Source organism: Lepidochelys kempii, chromosome 11 (genome assembly GCF_965140265.1).
Source record: "Lepidochelys kempii isolate rLepKem1 chromosome 11, rLepKem1.hap2, whole genome shotgun sequence".
Classification (NCBI taxonomy): domain Eukaryota; kingdom Metazoa; phylum Chordata; order Testudines; family Cheloniidae; genus Lepidochelys; species Lepidochelys kempii.
The window spans coordinates 23,431,053-23,449,366 of NC_133266.1; the positions used below are offsets into that span (position 1 = coordinate 23,431,053).

General features: G+C 40.0%; 1 protein-coding gene across 7 annotated transcripts in view; it reads right to left on the minus strand.

The window, feature by feature from the left end:
- The window catches only part of GTDC1 (glycosyltransferase like domain containing 1), a 290,540-nt gene that overhangs the window by 61,895 nt on the left and 210,331 nt on the right, over positions 1-18,314 (minus strand). For all 7 annotated transcript variants that reach the window (XM_073305405.1, XM_073305406.1, XM_073305410.1 and 4 more), the window contains one exon: positions 844-1,218. In XM_073305405.1, the coding sequence (XP_073161506.1) occupies positions 844-1,218 (375 nt within the window). The remainder of the gene's footprint in view (positions 1-843; positions 1,219-18,314) is intronic.

Consider the following 18,314-nt stretch of genomic DNA (forward strand, 5'->3'; position numbering starts at 1 on the left):
CCCTGTCGGTGTAGTGTACTTATTGCTTTACCTGCAAACAGTTGCTCTCAGAAAATCTGACCTACTGATCGACCCAGCATCTCTGCAATAAACAGACTATAATCTGTGGATGAAGTGAACTCTAATCAGGCCACATGCAGATTAAACAAACTGCGAGGAATAAAAACTAGATTAAAATGTTCGTGCCCAATACCAGAAGATTATCAGGACATTTTACCTCTTTAAATCCTAATTTATGTTGGAATCAAGCTAAAGTTCATACGTTTGTAGTGATTATTTGGTATGGTAGATTTTCCTCAGTTTAGAAAAGATTTTATGATCAGGTATTTGTGTTAGCAGTGAGAAAAATATTCAAATATGCTTTTTATTTATTTATTTAAAACACAGAACAGGTATATTTATAATGAAGACACAGAGTAATGAACTGTGTAGTTTGACCTGATATCTTAATACCTAATCACTCACATTAAGGTAATTAAGATGATATAAATAATACTGCACACCAATTGTCAACAGTGGATTGCTGTATGAAAATACTTCAAAATATAGTTACTAGCAATATCTTTATAATTTCTATTACTTTGGGATACTTTTCTCAAACACTGAAATGCAATCAGTAACATCAATATATAAATCTCTGGATTACACTGCTAAAATATATTCAAATTAATTATTCTAAATACTTAGATGTTAGTGATGTGCTATTCCAGATATACGAGGTAGTACCTGTTATGTTATATATGTATCACATAGCTTTATACTTGACATTAGTCACCTGAACAGCATGAAAGCAAATTAATAAATCATTCAAAGGTATAGTATTTTGATTTGTGCAGCACTTACCACCTGTGAGGCCAGACAATGTGCAAAGGTCTTTGCTGATAGTCCATTCCACTCAAGAGATTACAAGGGTTAAAAGTCACATGTTGCTTATCTTCTTGACAAGGCACTTCTTGATTTGTACTTTCTGATGCTTTAGACTTGTTCAGTTTCTCTAGTGATGTTAATGGAAATTGTAGTCTTTCTTGTTGTGTGGTACAAAGTCCAGACTGTGCTTCACAAAGTCCAGACTCAGGACTTGAGCTGCTGTTTTTCATTAAACTCCCAGTGGCTCTATACTTCTGTTGGAAAGGCAGACCCCTGAATAGATAAGTATCTCCATTTCCTTTAACACCAGTTATCTTCTCCAAATGGGCCAGTTTGTGCTCCGGCATGAATCTATTATCAAAAAAGAAAATTCCTGTATTGCATTTACACTGGATACAAATTATTTCAGTTGGCACTTTTTAGTTATTTAATTGCAAATGAAAAGAGAGGATGGTCAGCATTTTTGATCCTGGGGAACAACATCACGGGGATTCAGTAAGAGTGACATTTTAGCAAATGTAGTGCTTGTGAAAGGTGACAGACTCACAGGACTAGAACCTGAGTGCCTCTATTAAACCCCAGTACAGCTATAGCACAGACATTGATGGCAGGATCCCACACCGCATGCAGACCATTTGCTTCCAATTTGAAATGGAGGAAAAGCTCGAAGAGGTAAGGAGGCAGTTCTGTTTCCATAGCCATTAAAATTTTGGTCTTTTTGCAGAGACTACAATAAAATTGCTAATAAGTGCCAAATGCAGTGGTGGTTTTACTATCATGTGAACAGTTGTCTCTTAGAGACTATACTGAGACCAGCAAATCACTTCTTATAGGACAATGAACAGCTGCCCTACGTCAGCTTTCATTCATTAATAACCTGGGCTAAATCTGAACCTGTGGCATGAAAGTGAAAGTCTCCTTATCTCATTACTCATCATCTGACCCAAATGGATCTCTGTTAAAAATATATTATCCCAAAATAATTAACAAATAGGTTACCAACACCTTAGAATTTAGTTGTGCATTTTGGTCTATAACATGAGGTAGGCTGAAGTGAACTTCAGATTTCACCTGGCTGACGTCTAAAATAAGGATACAGACCATTCCTATCATGACACAAGGTATAGGAATCTGTTCCCACACTTGTAAAATGAGTGGGGCCTAGCAACAATACACCTACTGAGTTAGAAAATTATATTTGGAACACTGCATATTAGTAAACAGCGTATACCTCTCAACCTGCAATGCCCCTACTGGCTCCCTTTAGTAACTGCAGCAGCAGTAGACAAAGGCCAGACATGTCTGTTGCCCTATAAACCAAGGTGCTCAGAAGCACATACCCTTTCTAAAGGAGACACCATAAGATCCACTCTCAAGCTAGAGGCATCTTCCTGGGCTCTCCCTACTAGGCAGTAGGTCTGAATAATCACCACATTCTCATTTACAGCAAAGAAAATGGAAATAAAGAGATTGAGTGACTTTGCCAAGGTCACAGAGACAGTCTTACAATTCAGGAGTTCTTGGCTTCCAGTTATGTGTTCATACTAAACTTCTATTCACCCACTGAAAGCTAATCAACAACAGGATACATTTTATTAGTTATATGCAGGACACAGTGCTCACTTAGTACTATTTGAAAAGTGACATTTTATGCTATGTAATTTTGATATTTGTTTTTTAAGTAGTTGTGAATTATGGGCCATCATCAGGAAATGCTGAGAGAGGAAAAAGTCACTTCTTTCCATCAGTTTGTCTCTTTTAAGTTATCAAACTAACTGCACAGCTCTGTCACTGGGTCCTGCAAAGTCTTCTCTTTCATAAATATATATATGTATCTTAAGGTTAGTTACTTAAACGTTATTTGTTTCTGTGGGCCTTCTTTGGCAACACATTTCATGTGGTTAGTACTATTTAAGATAAATAAGTCTGAATTCCCAGTTTCCTTTAATTTCCAAATGTTTAGATTGCGTGGCCTGGTTATTGAACCGTTTTACCAGAATGAACACTTGCTCTATTTTACCAACTCCTTCTATATTCTTCATATTTTTACTCAATCACACTGAAACCTTCATTTCTGAATTGAGAATAAACTACTTCTTTAGCCTATTGTCAAAACAAATATTCTTAAACCCTGGACTCATCCACATTACCCTACAATTCAGTCTCTTTAAAGGCAAATAAATGGCTCTGAAATTCTACCAAAATTCTACCCATACTGCTGTCAGAAGTTTACTGCAGTCATACACTTGACTGATTACTTTGAGGATTTGTCTGCAATAACCCCTCAATTTCTTTTCCTAGTCAGTATGCTGAATAACTGTTCTGTTTAATCTGTACTCTCTATTTTGGGTTGTTACCCGCAAACATATTATTTTACATTTAACGACATTAAGCTGTATTTTCCACTTACTGACCCAGTTATTTAAATGATCCAAATTCTTTTGAATCTAGTTACAGCAGTTTGATATATAACAAATCCCCATTATTTGTTATATTTATCCTGTAGATATAATCATCTAATTTGGATATTTCACATTCAACATCCTCATCCAAATCAATTACACATATTATAAACAAGAGAGGTTCCCAAACCAATCTCGGAGGTAAACCCTTTCCATCTAGATGAAGTAGCCAACCTCAGCCAATCCCATTTATTTACCATTTTCAAAGACAGCTATTTCATTCTCATATCAGGACTGCTTACTATTACCAGTAAACGTTAATGTAGAATCTTACGAAATGTTTTTGGTAAATCAAAATTCACATGCACTTCCCATGCACTTTATGAAGAAATATCTGTATAAAAAAGTAGCATCTTACCAATGGCTAACCTAACATACTTACAACTACATTAGCTGCTCTGAACAAATGTGCTCATCAAAGTATTATTTGCCTAAATTTCATACTAATAATATGATAATAGATATCATCTAACACAAGCTAACATTCTAGACCCAGCACAATCCGGATTCAGACCAGGACATGGAACTGAAACTGCATTAGTGGCACTGACAGATGATCTTCTCCTGTCAATGGAGAGAGGACCGGCAGACATTCTCATCCTCCTAGCCCTCTCTGCAGCACTCCACACAACTGACCATGAGGTTCTGCTGTCAGATCTGAAAGAGGTGGCTGAGGTCCAGAGTAATGCACTAAGTATACGGTGACACTTTGTGCTGGAGATGTAATTTCCAGCTGGAGAAGACATCCCCGTGCTAGCTCTGAGCAATCTAGCACACTGAAAATACGTGACTGGCCCATCCCATCGCTCATGCCACTGTGGCTGCACTTCTATTTTTAGTGTTGTAACTTCATTAGAGTTAGCACAGGTATGTCTCCACAAGCTGCAAATTACACCTACAACTCAAAATGTAGACATACACTGAAATGGTTTGAGTGCTTCCCATCAGCTACCCAATGAGTAGTGATGGGAAACTGCACTTCCACCACTAGACCCCACACTTGTGTAGTTTCACAAGGATACTCTCTCTGATCCCTTCCAACATCTACATGAAATCATGAGGTGAAAGGGTCAGATGACATGAATTCAAGTGCCATCAATACGTAGATGATACACAATTCTAGCTGTCATCACAGATGACAATACCCCTTCCACCAAGATCGCTCAGTGTCTGGATGAGATCAGCTTATGGATGTAGTATAGCTGTGCGAAGATCAACCCAAGCAAGACTGAGATTGTGATGCTGGTGGGCAGAGGAAAATATTTTGAGGAGTTTTCAGCCACAGTTCAGTTTCCTTTGGCAGCAGATACACACCCACAGTTGGTGAATTCAGTCTGTAGACTAGGCATACTCTCAGATTTCTCAGTGATGCTGAGCAGCATCTGTGAATAATGCCTTCTTCAATCTCCACTTGGCTAGAAGACTCTGTTCCATCCTGGAGGACGAACACTTGGTCTCAGTTATCCATGCCTTCATCACCTTTGGCTGGAATGCAATATACCTGGGAATGAAGCCTTCAGTATTTAGGAAACTGTAACTAAACCAGATTGCTGGAGCAAATCTCAGCAACACAGGCTACTGTGAGCACATCTAACCTGTCTTCTACTGTCTACCCTGGCTTACCATTGAATTTCAAATCAAGTTCAAGGTCTTGGTCCTTATCTTTAAAGGTCTCAATAGCCTGGGCCCAGGATATCTAAAAGACAATCTAAAGCTTTGGGACAAACACTGTAACTATGCTTTTCTCTGGCACAGTGGAACTCTCTAGAATAAGAGTAAAGATAATCTGGTGGTAGATAGAACTTTCTCTGGGGGCAGTCTGAGACTGGATTGAACTTCCCCAAGAACTAAGGACCATCACAAACCTCACTACTTTCTGCTCCAAGTACAAGACACATTTATTTGACCTTGCCTTCTCTAACAAACATATAACAAAGTATATATTTACAAAATAACAACAAAAACCAACCCTCCAAACATATACCAAAGTAAGACACTCCCTTGCACACACTTCTCCCTTGGGGGAGAGGATGAGAGAACAGACAACACATTACAGATGTGGAGTCATGTTGCGTAATGCACTACTGGAAGGCGCTCAGATATGACTGTAGTAAGCACAGTATGAGAACCTAGATAGAATAGAATAGATCTAGAATTGCCTGATATTGCCAGTTCTTAATGGCATTATTTTAGAGGTACCATAAAAGGATATAACTAGTGATGGTGCTCCCAAAAATAAGTGTCATTTGTGCTGCTCCATAATCTTACATTTTCCATGCCTATGTGTTTGAGCTACTCTCTAAAACACGAAAGATTATATCAATGGGACTTGGGGTTGCTCAGCACTTCTGAGTATCAGGATACTTATTTAGGTGTCTAAATAAGGACTTAGGTGCCTAAATTTAGGCAATTAAGTTTGAAAATGTTGATGATGGCTCTAATACATGTCTTATTTTAGATCTCCATTTACTTATGTTCCTTTACTTCAGAAATATGGAAATATTAATATTGAAGTAATACAAACTGACACAAAATTCCATATAATTTACAATTTTAAATACTTTCATTTTTTACTGATACAGTGCCTTCAATAGAATATTATAATGAATTAATCTTCCCAGGATCTCTATGATGTAAGTATTATTATCCACATTTTATATATATAGAAAAACTGAGTGACAGACAGCTTCAGTGACCTGAACAGACCCTGGATCACTCAACTCCTAGTATCATGCCTCAATCACAAGACCATCCTTGCTCTTTTTTCCTTCATGTCACTCATTTTGAGTCTTTTCACTTTTACTGTAGAAACAGTGACTACCAGCAATTAATCAAAACTCAAATGATCCCCAGCTTAATTCTGTCTGAAACTGTAGTCACAATTAATGTTGAGGTGCAAACCAACTTTAGGTCCTGTTTACACTACTATAAAAATTATATGAGGAAATTAAAAAAAACAAATTTCCAAATTATGTTTACCTAGCAATGTGGCCATGGCATAATTTGATTAAAGTATTTTTGAAAATAGTCCATTGAAGTCTGAGAGGTGCGACTGCCCAGGTATTCTGTGTTTTATCCTCCTCTACCTTCCTAATATTTTATCTCTCCTCTCCAATCATACACTGCCCCAGCTCTGAAGATTTTTTTCTTTCCCAGTTTTCAGTCCTCATAAATCTGACCTGTCATTACAGAATTTTTTATATAAGATAAGACTTCACCAATTTCTCTTTGGAGTAAACTATTTAATATCCTTTATGTAAGACATGTGTGTGCAATCAATTCTGTGGTATTTGCTCGTATTACACACAGAGTGTTCATCATTTTGACAATTTTTAAAAGTTTTGGAACACCATTTCACTTACGCATTTTTGGGGGGTAAAAAAGATTTATTTGATGGTTAACTTTAGAACAAGTTATCTGCATTAACTTCCATTGTTTTGGCATAAAGTAGTTTTGTGTATTTTATTAACAACAGTGGAGACATGATAAAGGATGTAAGCACAAACCCATGAATAGTCATAACTGGAATCCATAGTACTCATGTAAAATAATTCATTTTTGGACTTAGTTTGAAAGACATTTGCCGCAGACTAGTTTGGACATTTAAGCTTTATTACATATCATGATGTCTAAAAGGTTGTACCTGGATATAACATTTATAATTCCTGGAAGACCACATAGCTCACTGTAAATCATGTACAGTATAAACTATGTTGTCAACATGATAGGAATGATATAGTGGACATTATTTTTCCTGACCACTAGCTAAAGCTTTGCATGATGCTTAAACAAATCAATTGAAATTAAAAAGGGAAATCTACTAAACTTAGTCTATCTGATCATGTAAACTGGAGAGACAAGTCGTGGATTAACGATGGAAGTTATTATAGAAAATGTTAACACATTTTTATAGAACATCTTCACTCCAACTTTCTCAATCTCTCCTCAAAATTCACAGAAATCCTTCTCTTCCAAATTTATGACATTCTAATGTACTTTCTGCCTCCCTCCAAGTGTAATCTGCTCTCTGGCGGATACCTGCCTGGGAATAGTTGAATCTCAACAAACATCAAAAATGTACAGAATTTCTATAGCACTGTCCAGCCAAGGATCTCAAAGCATTTTTACAAACATTAATTAATTAAGTCTCCTGAGAAATCTATGAGGTAATATATTATTATCCTCACTTTACAGATGTGAAAAATATGATGCAGATAAAATGATTTGCCTAATTTCACACCAAGCTTATAGAAGAGACAGATGATGCCTTCTCTGCTTTCATTCACCATCCTTTTTCTCATCCCTTTCCCTGACACACCTCAAGGATGGTTTTGCACTCAGCAGACCTAGTTATCTATTATTGGATTTCAGCAGTTCTAGCAGTCTCTGCTAAGCCCAAGCTGACTCAAAATCTTGATTACTTTTGTGATTCTCTGTGTCAAGGGTGTATTGCATGTTAGTGATCTTGGTAAAGTGTGAGACAAATTCAACTGAAGTCAGTTTTTCATCCATTAGAGATCACCAAACTTGCCAAGATCCCTCTTTGAAATTCATGAGATAGCATCAAAGACATGTAGAGTAAAACAGTGTAAAATAGCAAAGATGGGTAGGAGGCTATTGGATGAACAACCAATCCTGGATTGCGGGGGGGGGGGGGGAGAGGGGAGGCAACAGTCCAGAAGGGTACAAGACCTTCAAATAAAAATTAGGGCTTAGTTACATGTTGAGACAAAAAAAATATAAGACATTTCAGAACTTTTCCCATTCTTAATAAAAATCCCCATGAATCATTTATAGTTAAAGTATTTACTTCCTTCCACTATATGCTTCCCCTAATGTCTTATATTTTACATTATATCTTTCCTTCTCCAATGCTGGTGCTCAGGGCAGAAACCAATCTCTGCCATTCCTCTCTGTCATTTGCTGCTGCTTCTATTTGCTGTAAGATGTTGAGATCAGCTATTCTTCCCTCCCTGCTCAGGTTTCCTCTTAAGATCTCTTTCAGGCACCCTCATTTTCCCATATCAGTTGGTTACCACTTACCAGTTTCATGTGGGAGTTTGTGTATTGGCATCTGGATTATGTGCCCCAAATATATTCAGCACTTCTTTCTGTGACTTTAATGCTAAAGTAGGACATGACAACCAAGGTATGGAAAGAGCAATGGGGAAGCATGGGTTGTGAATCATCATCCAAAATGGCAAGAGACTCACTGAATTGTGGTTCCAAGTACCCTGTTCCCTCAACACATACACAAAAATCAGATTGCCCACATCTGCATTAGCTCAAAATTCAGGTAATCTGTCCAAGATGTAAGAGCATATGGAATAGCAGATGTTAGCAATGACCACAGTCTTCACATTGCTAAACTGAAATTAAAATTGAGAAAGATCAACTTTAAACATAAAATGGTACCGAAAATCCACACTATAAAACTGAAAATGAAAGAGTACTACAAAAAATTCCAGCCTGAACTAAGGAGCAGGTCGGAGGCACTGCCCAAGACAGAGGAAGGTGAGACACTGACTGGACCTAAAGAAAAATGGTCAGCGTTCACAGACAATGTAATTCAAGCTGAAGCAGTGACAGCTGGATAGCAACATAGAGCAAGAATTGGATAAACCAAGAGACATGGCATCTTACGGAGGAAAGAAATGTACTAAAAGGTCCTGAATGCTAAGACCAATGAACTACTGGAAAAAGCAAAGAAGGGGTATTAGAAAACAGACAAAGCAGCAAAAAAGCAATGCAAGGAAAGAGAGATGGGGACATGCTGAAGATCCAGCTGCTGCTATGATAGGAAATCACAGAGCTGTTTACTAAATGACAAAAACCCTGTGTGGAAATTTTAAAATAGGACATGGGCCAATAAAAAGCAAAGATGGAAAAATGTTTACAGCTGAGGTAGTACAGAAAAACAGATGGGAAGAGCATTTCAAATACATCCTCAATAGACCCCAGACCCACCGCAGCACAAGATTTTGATGCAACATGTGAACCTGATCAATTTCACATTAACATCAGTCTGATAGAGATGTCAGAATATAGGCTGCAACCTACAAAGCGGTGGGAGATGATAAAATTACAGCAGAAATGCCAAAAGTACGTGATACCACCATCCTATTGAACCTGATGGAGCTGTTCAATTAAGTTTGGAAAAAAGAACCCCCTTCTACCAGTAGAAACACTGAATCATTGTCAGAATATCCAAAAAGGGTGATCCTACTGACTGTAACAACTGGAAAGGAGTTATGCTACTCTGTATTGTTGGGACAGCCCTCTGCAGTGTGACACTACACAGGACGAAAGAGTCAGTGCATGCATAGCTTAGAGAAAAATAGGCTGGATTTAGGCTCAAGAGATCCTGTATAGATCAGATATTCACAATGATATTCTATGGTAAGGACCATCATGTAAGAATATATAGAATTGCAAGCTCCCCTCTTCATCAGTTTCATTGATTTTCAAAAGGCATTTGACAACCTGCACGGACTTGCATTGTGAAATATTCTTCAGTTCTATGGAATCCCAGCTAAAGTAATCAACATCATCAAGATCATCTAGAGAGACGTGAAGTAGTCTGTAAGGGGGAACAGCCAGACAACAGTGTGATTCAGTGTAGACATTGGCATGAAACAGGGCTGCATTTTATATTCACTGTTGGCTGGCATTGCAATACACTAAATCATGAAGAAATATACTAGTAACACAAACACTGGTATAGCCTGTGTAGATGGCAAAAATCTAGAAGACCTGGACTTTGATGCTGATATTGCACTACTGAGTGACACTCCTGAAAAATTACAAACAAAGACAGACACACAGGTAAAAATAGCAGGACAAGCAGGACTCAAAATTAGGTATGCTGAAATAAGCATCTATGGAATCCAGACATCAAGTAGTAATATTACATTAGAAGGCAAAAATATTAAGGAAGTTGAACAGTTTACCTTACTGGCAGCACCATATTGGCTAAAGGAGCCCTTAAGAAGGAATTGACATCATGGATAGAAAAGGTATCCATTGAACTTACTGAACTTAACAACGTGTGGAAATCAAAGCTATACAGCACCAGAACAAAACTGAGAATTTTCAATTCAAACATATTCTTGGTGCTAACATACAATGGTGAGAGCTGGAAAGCTAATAAAACACTACAGAGAAAACCAGACACCTTCTAAAATAAGTGCTTATGAAGATTATGGGCACTGGCTGGAAACACTTCATGTCAGGACTCAGGCCTGCCAGGTCCTTAGACAACATCCTTAGCTGCTGTACCCCACCAGTGGCACACTGAACCACCTATCAACAGTCTTAACACTAAAGGCCTACAGATTCACAGCAGCCATGCCTCAGGCTCCTGATTGGCTGGACAGACTGCATTCTCATTGGGAATCTGGACTATATAAAGGACCCAACAGGAAGTGGAAGCTGTCTGAGCAACAGACCATTGCCTGCTGGTCGCTGCCTAGACTGCCTTGTGGTGCTGTCCTGTTGTGCTGCCTGACACTACCTTACCACACCACTGCTAAGCCTGACATGTTGTTCTGCAGCCTCGCCTGACCCTGCCTTACCACCTCACCCAAACTCGCCTCCCTAACCTGTTGACTTGGCTCCTTGAACTGGATCTTCTGCCTACTAATGCCTACATGAACTTTAACCATTGCCCTGGAATGCCTCTGATACCTGTTGACCTCCAAGCTCCAGACCAGTTGCGCACATTTGACCGCTTTAGACTGCCTGCAGCCAACTACATTACCCCTTGATCACCTGCAAAGAAATCTGAGAAATCACCATCCAGCAGGTAGTTTCCACCAGAATGTCTTATATACACAAAAATAAAACAACAAAGAACCAGAACATTTTACTTCTAGTATGGCTGGATTCCCCCCCTCCCTTTTTTTAAGCTAGATAATTTTGTACATGTGAAATCTTTTAGATCAGACTATGCAAAATTGCTTACAAGTATTAGCATTTTTGCTATATTTCTTGAAGTTTAAAATTATAGAAAATGTTTAGTCTTCATGCATAACTCATTGATATGGACACAGCTGCAAAATGAGGACAGACACATGCATGGAATTAAGCGGCAGGCCACAACTTTTATTGAACTTTAACACGGGGAATGGCTCTACCTGCCCATCACCTATACTTTCCTATACAAGACATTAAATTGGTTCCACTGTGGGGGTTATAGGGCTCCTTACCATATAACCCATAATGTGAGTTAGGCTCTCTTCAGCCTATCCCCCAGGACTCAACTCTCTCTGAGTCCTAGCATCCTCCCTGGCCCACAGGGGAACGGAGGGTGCAGCAGGGTGGGGACCTTGGCCTGCAAGGATCACAAGATCTGACCTCAGAGCACAAAGGCCACAAGATCGCATCTTATCACATGAGCTCAAAGTCCATCACCAAAGTCCCAGGTCTTTTATCTCTGGGAAATGTTCATTTTATTTTCTTAACTGCACTGGAAACTGAGGAAAGGGGGTGCCAGCAACTAGCTTGGTTGCTCCCTACCCAACTATGCCACCTGGAATCACAACACCTGCCCAAACCTTGGCTGCACGTGCCATAGTCATAAGTCAGCACCTCCATCTGACAGATATACGCTACCATCCCTGAAAACTTCCAGCCAATTGGAATGGATGTCCCTATGCTGAATCAATGAACCCTCCTTTCTTAAGGAATATCTTGGTGACCCCCTTTCTAACTTTCTTTCTAGCCTTGTCCACATGAGCTGGGTCTGCTTCCAGCCCTTGACTGTCAGTGAGTGCAGAAGTGGTATGAGCTGATCTCACTGCATGCCCCTTCTAAATGTAAACAGCTTTGGCCCTGAAGCCAAGCTGAGATCTGGCTGCTGACCTGGCTGCTGCTCTCTTGTGTGCCCAATGCATTATAGGGTGCCTGCAAATCCAAACCCTGCATATGCTCTGGGTAGCTTCTGAAACAAACCAGCACATTTGGGTAGTGACATTTTGCCATTCCCTGCCATCTTTGCCATAAGTCCGGTAAAACCCTGATTTCCAGTGCCCTATTGCCTGCACATGCCACAGACCAAAACCCTCTGCAGCTGCTGACGTCATTGCCCCAATCCTGAAACAATGAGAAACAAATTCACTCAGTCAAGACCACAGTAGCGCAAGGTTTTTCTCAGTACCATGCTGAATTGGTACCTTGTCAGGAAGCTACCATCACCATGTATGAACAGCTGGCCTGGCTGCAGGCATGAAATTTTTAGTGAGGCTCTTATCGCCTTTAGAGGGCACAAGGACTCCTCTGCACATTCCTTCAACACACATAAGCCCCTCTTCCCTTTTGGTCTGTTTTTTGAGTACAGCAGAGGGACAGATAGTTGCACATCTGTTATGTTTAACGCACACTGGACTGTCCGTAGCTGCCGTAGGCACCAGCTCACTCACTCTCAAAGCGCCAAAGGTGGCAACAACAAACGCTGCCATAAATAAAACGGCCTCGCTCCCTCAGTCACAACCCCATGCAGAGCCTTTGATAATTCCAACAGGGTTTCCAGTATTATGGGGTAACCTGTCATCCCTTCGGCACTCACCCCTCTTGGACCACCTTTTAAGAGTTTCCACACTAGGAAATGTCCACATGGGTCTGGGAAACTTTCCTACTTACTCCAAGAGGATGGGCTCTCTAGGTGGCCAGAGATAGTGAAGGAAGCCCACTCACTGTGGGTCAAAGGCACCACATATTGTGACAGCTGGTGTGTGGATATGGGCCACCCACAATGAATCCCTTCCCATGCCCTAAATTCAGTGTAGTCTGAATGACTGGCCTTACAGGCTGTGATAAATGAAGAGGGTGGGGGAGTAGCTCCCTTTTATGACTACAGCCAGCCAGTTAGCTATAAAATCCCTGTTTGTAGCTGTTCTCTATTTGCTTTACCTGTAAAGGGTTAAAAAGTCCGTAATTAAAAGGAAGGGAGTGGGCACCTGACCAAAAGAGCCAAAGGGAAGGCTAGAACTTTTAAAAAATGTGTGTGTGGGGGGGGAGACGGGACTTCCCCTTTGTCTGTCTGTGTTGTTCTCCTGGAGAGCAGAGACAGGGCTGGAACTATACTGTAAAAGGCTTTGGGCCATGTATGAAAAATCATCAGACCATATCTAGAAACTACTTATTTGAAACCCGAGATATGTAAGTAGATCAGGAAATGTCTAGGAAGACACGATTAGGTTTATCTTTTTCATTTCTTTATGGCTTATGGTGCTTTTGTTTTGCTTGTAACCTTTAAGCTGGACCTCAAGAAAGCTAGCTTGATGCTTAATCCCTGTAATTGTTTTTTTGGTTTAAATCTAGCAAAAAGCCTAAGTTACAGATGTATTTTCTTTCTTTTTATTTTTAATAAAATTTACTTATTTTAAGAACAAGATTAGATTTTTCTGTCCCTAAAAGGTTTGTGCATATGTTGTTTAATTAGCTGGTGGTAACAGCTGATTTCCTTTGTTTTCTTTCTCAGCTCTTCCCGGGGCGGGGTGTGTGTGTGTGTGTAAGGCCTTGAGGGTACCCCACAGGAAGGAATTCCCAAGTGCGGCTTCCTGGGTTATCAAAGGGGTTTTGCACTTGGGTAGTGGCAGCATCTACCCATCCAAGGTCACCATGAAAGTAAACCCCCAAACCTATACCTTCTGAGGCAGCAGATTGTACCAGCAGCTCAATCTTGAGCAACCAGTCTGAATGTCATATCGAAACCCCCATTTAACTCTTCTAGGAATCTTTCCCACACTTCTAAGTCATCCGTCATTTTCACTGTCATTCTGATAAAGTGGTGGGGTTTTCTCAGTCCAGAGGCAGACGTCAGAAGAGCACAAAATGCCTGACTGGGAGCCTTCACAGACTAATTAATGAAGCCTCACAAAACCCCTGTGAGTTAGAAAAGTACTATCCAATGCATTTTAGAGATGGATAAACTAAACGATCATGAGAATAAATGAACTTGACCAGACCACGTAACAAGTCATTGGCAAAAATAGGAAGAGAACACAGGAGTCCTGACACCCAGTTCCCAGCTTAAGCCACATTCCCTTGGTAAGTTTAGACGTCCCATGACCACCTATAGCTCCCTCCGAGTAATTTTCTTTGCCCCTTTGAGAGCCCATCTGAGGGCCCTGATCAATTTCACTTTCTCTGTAGGAAACCTAGAAACCCCAAACAATCCAGTTCAATGTTACATTTTGGGGCAGGGCCTTCTGTTTTTTTTTTCTGTGGCAAGTGGGATCCTGAGATCCTCAGCTAGGTTCTGAAATGCCTAAAGCATGTACTTGCAGTTGCCCCTAGTCTTCCTGCACATAAGAAGCCATCAAGATTGTGCATGAGACTGTCCTGTTTCATGGGGTGCACTATTGCCCATTCCAGCAGGGAGCTGCATCTTTTCAAAATGACACCTGACTTTATCAACATATCAGTGGCTTTCAAACTGAAATCCTGGGATGCACTGGAAGCAATTGGAATGCAGACATGATGTTGCATTTTGTCAACATGCCCTGGAACTGCAATCCCCTAACTATGGCATCAAACGACAAGTATCTCTCTGAACACAGCTGGGGGTCAATATAATCATTTTACCAATGAAGACCTAGGGGAAGGACAGGTGGTGGATAAGCCTATATTCCCTCTTCACCTTCTTCAGCAACACACTCAAGGAAGACATGCCATTCTGGCATTAGAACATATGGAGGGACCTGCCACTCTTCCTGCTGCCACCTCCAAGGTGATCTCTGCCCTTTCTATATGCTTTAAGTCTTTAGTGGACTTCAAGTTCTCTGCCCAAAAGCAGCACCGCATGCCCTTGTATGGGCTGTGAAAACGGGCCAAAAATCCGTTCCATAAATAAGCTATGTCTTTTTTGCTGGGGTTGTCCAACAACAAATCCCACAACCCTGTATCTTAATTGCAGAAGGAGCCTTTTCTATGGTTACTACCTCTCCCTGTGGCATCTGCTGAAGCACTGGGTCCTTGCAGAGCCCCTGTCCCACAGCCCTGTTGGAACTGCCGTTGACCCATATAACAGGAGAGTGCACAATGCTGAGCCCCTGCATACCCTACAGCAGTGTTTATACCTGCCTTATGAACAAAACATTTCCCATCATTAATGCAAAATGCACATTAGCTTTTATATATGTATTTTGAAAAGGAGGTTTTGGCATTGGCAACCCACTGTCTGTGAATACCAGCTGGGCGGGGTGCTAAGGAGTCATACCTCCAGCCAAAGTGCCTGGTCTGTTTTACCCCTTTACTTTTCTGCTGCCCTCTGTTATAAATTTTCAGTCATGCCTTAACCATGCTACCCCAACATATGGAATCAGCATGGAATCCTGTCTGTCCAATAGTGGATAGACCCCGCCCCCTCATGCTGGGACAGAGGTGGGAGAAAGAGATGTGAACCCCACAGTAGGGCAGAGAGCCTCCCCCTCCTGGGGAAAGATGCCCCAGAATCCTTACCTGCATCTCTCTGAATCTTAGGACTGCTGTTGCTGCTGCTGGAAGCTGGTGAGTAACCCTTTCTCTGATGGAACGGAGCTGAAAGAAGTGACACATGGCCTCTGGGCTGGGCTAAATCCTGGGAGCCGGGGAATGCTGGCCAATCAGCACCCCTCTATCCCAGCTGGCTAGAGACTGCCAGAGACTCCCAGGAGGAGGAGCTACCTATTGTCCTTTCGGGAGTGTCCCCCTTTCACTGCTGGCCCCATCAAGTTCCCACACCCGTTGTTGCAGGTGGGTGGCATTTTTTTGATGTTTCACACAGAAGGTTTAGAAATATTGTGCTTTTGTTTCAGCACAAACCACTTCTATTCTAATTCTAATATAGGTTGTTTCTAAAAAGTAAGAAATTATATTTTCTTCTTTAATTCAACATTTAGTTGGTTTCTATGACATACAACATTCATAGTTAAAGTTATGAAGCTTTACCTTTGTGAATCTCAACATCTACTGTCATTAAATAATTATTGTCTGGCCACTGAAAATTTAAAGGGATAAAACTGGAAAATATTGTAAAAACTCACAAGTCTGCACAACTGCGAAAAATTATGAGTGATAAAAATCTAAAAATATGCCTTAAAATAAAGATTGATCTTATCCATCAAAGTGATCAAAAATAAAAATCCAATTCTACCATGCCTATTTATAAATATTGTAAAGATATAGGCATGGTAGAATTGGATCTTTATTTTTGATCACTTTGATGGATAATATGGATCACACTGATAGATAATTGAGAAGACAGCAAATAACAGAACCTGTCAATTTGGTGCATATTGTTATAGATGCCTGGTTGATATAACTATGGCTTAAAAATTAACTAAACTCATGCACTCCTAACTACATAATAGAAATTTCATAACATACTAAAAGTCATTTTGAGTGTCAATCTGAATGTCTGCCATTTTATGTTCCAGATTTTCTGGTTTTCTCAGTCTGTACTGTGTGCATTTTCTCCACATTTATACTATGAAATTGCAGTGCCAATAAACCTATGCACATGTACTTGTAATAGAAAATGTGCATTTTACATTCTTTCTTCATAACATGTTGTCATGTTATATTGCATGTGTTTATTCATAACACCTCATTTACCCTAATGAAAAATCACTTATGGGAATCAGTTTCCTTTATTGGCACCAACAGTCAATCTGTGCACTATTTTATTAAAAGCAACAACAACAATAAAAGAATGGAAAGATAATGATGTCATTGTCAGATGAATAAAAACCACATTAGAAATACTGGCTGGAGTGCTGTTTTAGGTTAGATCAAATTATTAGGGGAGAAGTTCTGGACTGTGTGTTACACAGTGTTTTGAAGAGCTGTTCTCAATAAACAACTATAATTTCTTAGAACAAACATAAGCGACAAAAAGACTGCAATTTTAAAATTCAGATCTTCCATGCCTTTATTTATGCTCACTTATACATTTTAAGTAGACTTGAATGTCCTGTGGACAAAACTATATTACTATTAAAAGGCAAGAAAAACAGATATACTTCAGTAACTCTTGTAGTATACATGTGAACAGCAGCTCTCCATAGGTGAAATCTTGGTCCCTGTGAAAAGCCTGAGTAAATAAGCTGTGTTCAGGGAGTTTCAACAGGTCTTGGGGAGGGGAGGACGAGAGGAGGAGGAGGGAGAGACAGAGAGAGAGAGGATGAGAGAAAGAGAAAATCCCTGCCCCAGGCCTCAGAATTCAACAAATTCGCTTCAAAGCTGCTGTGACACTCTCCTTCCCCCAAGTATCTGCTGTTTATACATAATCATAATCTAAATTCTAGTTTAACAACATTTTTGTCTGGGAATCTCCTTAGTTGTTACTGATGTTGGTGATGGTGGTTGGTATTTTTTAAAATCATTATTACAAAGTGTGCTTTGATGTTTTGATCTATATTCTTATTTTTAAGATAATGATTGATTGTACCTCTGTGAAGTATTAATGTGGTCTAAACCTCTGCAGGAATCCCTGCATAGTTTATATAATTATAATACCTGGAATCCTTGTGGCTCATAAGTTTTGTGATGGTTAGTACATCTGCAGCCTGCAACTACAGATATTGCAATGAGGTTCTCAGGCACTGGGAAATTCCACTGTCCCTCCCTTGCTTTCTGCTAAGAGCCTTGGCAAACCAGGCCTCACAATTACCATAACTGAATGTGAAATTACTACAACTATCAAAGTAAGTACATATATAACTGGGCAAATGCATGCACAAATACCAAACTCACATGGGCATTTTTTTTAATGGCACTTTGTGTGCTGTGCTAAGGGATACAGTACAATGGTCATAAAATCAATATTATGCTGGTCAAAATGGGGCAGATGGCAACTCGAATTAGTATGTAATTCTCTATCCATCCCCAAAGTAATGCCATAAATCGGCTAACAGGAGTAAAAGTGGTACTATTTGCACCCTCCTCATGAGACTACTCTTATATTGTGTTTTGATGTACCTTCGCTACCCCGGAGGGTGAAAT